The sequence below is a fragment of the Diachasma alloeum genome, unplaced genomic scaffold (assembly GCF_001412515.2).
Source record: "Diachasma alloeum isolate Michigan unplaced genomic scaffold, Dall2.0 Dall_scaffold_00350, whole genome shotgun sequence".
NCBI classification, from domain to species: Eukaryota; Metazoa; Arthropoda; class Insecta; order Hymenoptera; family Braconidae; genus Diachasma; species Diachasma alloeum.
In genome coordinates this window covers 412,631-415,596 of record NW_021680489.1, presented here as the reverse complement: position 1 = coordinate 415,596, position 2,966 = coordinate 412,631, and the positions used below count along the sequence as shown (strand labels likewise).

The 2,966-nt window shown below is 33.3% G+C and overlaps 1 protein-coding gene across 1 annotated transcript in view; it reads right to left on the bottom strand.

Moving 5' to 3' along the window:
- LOC107040965 (uncharacterized protein DDB_G0271670-like) overlaps positions 1 to 1,292 on the bottom strand; it is a 9,216-nt gene extending 7,924 nt beyond the window's left edge. The window contains exon 1 of the mRNA XM_015261302.1: positions 1,182 to 1,292. Within this exon, the coding sequence (XP_015116788.1) occupies positions 1,182 to 1,292 (111 nt within the window). The remainder of the gene's footprint in view (positions 1 to 1,181) is intronic.
- Positions 1,293 to 2,966: the final 1,674 nt, after the last annotated feature.

The window sequence follows — 2,966 nt, the reverse complement described above, 5'->3', positions numbered from 1 at the left end:
ATCAATTTATACCAAGTATCAGCAAGACGATAGAACTGAAGTAATGGAGAATTACAAGGGATTTGTGTCGCCTGTGTTACAACAACATGGGTACGTGGTGTCAGGAAAACGCTCTCATTTCCTCGTTGTACTGGTAGACGATCATAACATACTTCTGTTTTCCTTACTTTTAATTCTACTGGTACACATTGAACTAAGTGAATAACTTCACCAGCTAACATCGCCATGTAACCTGGACCTTTCATAAATCTAAATGCAAATTCATCAGGCATAGTCGATGCAATTGTCAAGCTATTTCTCAAAATCTCTCGTTCTAGATTACATTGGTGGCGCAAGACATCTCTATACAATCTATGTACTTGAGATCTAATATATCTTTCTACATAAACAAATTTTGCATTTACATACATGAGTAAATCCATATTGTCGGTATTTAATGAAACCGCAACATTTCGTGAAAAATCTGCAATTTTGCTTGTTTCAATGATGAAAATTTTCGGATGTTCCGTCTTTATTAGATTCAAACCACACGCGTTATCAACACCTTGTTTCGTAAAAGTGAAGCTAACTTCCTTTACATTGACAGAATATAAAGTATTATCTCTTGAGGTTATTTTATTTACCAGGCCTTTATGAAGAATAGAAAATAAACCTGTTTCACAATGAAATGTTGAGGGTAATGTTTCCCAGAATGAATATCCTCCAATTGGATCGATACATTTATTGTCTCTTAACCTATAAGCATAACCGGAGGATAGGTAAATTTTTCCATTATCTACCTCTACTCTAGCCATATCTGATCTCAGTGAGATTCGAACAACACCCAATACAACGACGTTCTTGTATGAATCAAAAGGGTCCGAATATTGGACTCCATCACAACGACCGTCATTGTTTACAGTACCTGCTAAAGTGACACTTCTAGTGGTTGTTGTGTTGGGTTGAAGTCCAGTAATTAAAGTATTACCGATTGTTATGGTGCCATGGTCATGGGCAACCTTGCACGCATCTTCTGAGATATACTGAATATATTCAGCATGTGCATTGTCAACAATTGAGACATGGGAGTGCATGCCACAATGGTAGACAGTACGACTTACTTCAATTTTACATTGAAGTACTCTTGTATGAGTATATTTGTCCAATTGTATCATATAAATATGTGTTTTAGAGGTCGTTACCTCTTCATCCTCGATATCGCAATCATCGATATCGAGTAAGGATATGGTCGTAACATTGAGCGCATTACTACCACAGTCGTACCCAATTATTGCAGACACTGAATTCCACATTACTATCAGTATCATAATCTTTAAAAGAATCATCTTTTCTGTGAATAAGAATAAAAGGAATTAATTTATAACCTTACACAAATAAAACATAAATTAAGAATGTTTTCTTTATGGTGTATAATCAGAATCGGAATCACTAGATCCATCTTTTCTTTGTTTTTTCTTGATTTTCTTTTTATCATTATATCTACTGTCAATCATTTTTGATATTTTCAATCTATTTGGATGAACAATTTTAAACTTGTTTTTTATTGCAATTTTGACATTTCCATCTGGCAGAATTTCTAAAACTTTGAAAGGACCATCATATTGGTCACCTAATTTTCCTGGTCTTGGTCCACTTAATAAAAAGACATTATCACCCTCTTGAAAATTCACAGGGTTGATCTTTTGATCATAATAATGCTTTGATCTATATTTGGAATCAATCAAATTTTCATATGCCAATTTTCTAGTCTGTGATAATCGTTTTACCAGATTTTCAATATAATTATCATAAGTAGGCAATTTATCAAGTTCATGTAACGGTTCTTCGGAAGGAAGCCGAGCCGTTTTACCGAATACCAATTCGTATGGAGTAAATTTGGTACCTTCATGAACACACGTATTGTAAGACAACATAGCAAGATCAATCCATTGATCCCATTCTGAATCCACAGTGGCATACTGTTTTAAGTATTCGCCCAATACATGGTGTGAACGCTCCAACGATCCATTCGATTGTGGATGGAATGCAGTAGTTTGTAATTTTTTTATTCGAAATCGCTTATTAATTCTTCGCATCATGGCGCTTATAAAATTTCGACCTTGATCAGTTAAACAAACTTTCGGAGAGCCGAAGACGCAAATGAAACGTTTAATGAAAGCATCCGCTATTGTCTCCGCTCTTTGATTCTCCAATGGAATTGCCATTGAATATTTAGACAATTGATCTTGAATAGTTAAAATACACTCATTATTATTTACTGTTTTGGGCAAAGGACCTACAATATCCATCGCAATTTTATCGAAAACCGTGCCAGGTGTATCTGTAATTAACATCGGTTGTTTAGTTTTAACGCGGACTAATTTTTTTAATTGACACTCCGCGCATTGTTGAATACGATTTTGAACATCTTTCTTCAAATTTTCCCAATAATAACTATTTTTTATACGATTAAATGTTTTTGATACCCCTTTATGACCTCCAATAGGTGAAGAGTGCATCTCATAAAAAATTGCATTTCGTTTTTCAACAGGTACATATTTTACCGTACCAAGACAAATAATAACTTTGATATTTTCATTTATGAATGTTTCCTCAATTGAAATAAGAATTTCAGACCATGGAATATTATTTACATATTTAGAATATGCAATTGAAATAGTTTCAATTTTATCTTTCTTCAAAAGTTCTTTCAGATTGTTTAAACTTTCGCAAAAATATTTTTTTACTGTGAGATTAGATTCCCCACTAGATCCTTGAATAATAGCGGCAAAATGGCAATTTTTGCCAATTCTTTGTTTATAAATCCCACCTAAACGTGTGGTTTTAATGGTGGGTAATTTATTTAATTTTTTAAATTCTTTAGCACCTTCATCAACAGGTTCACCATCATCTGAGAGGAAATATAGAATATTATCTTTACGATAAATAATTAATTCTTTGGAAATAATAATGGGAGATTTATTTTT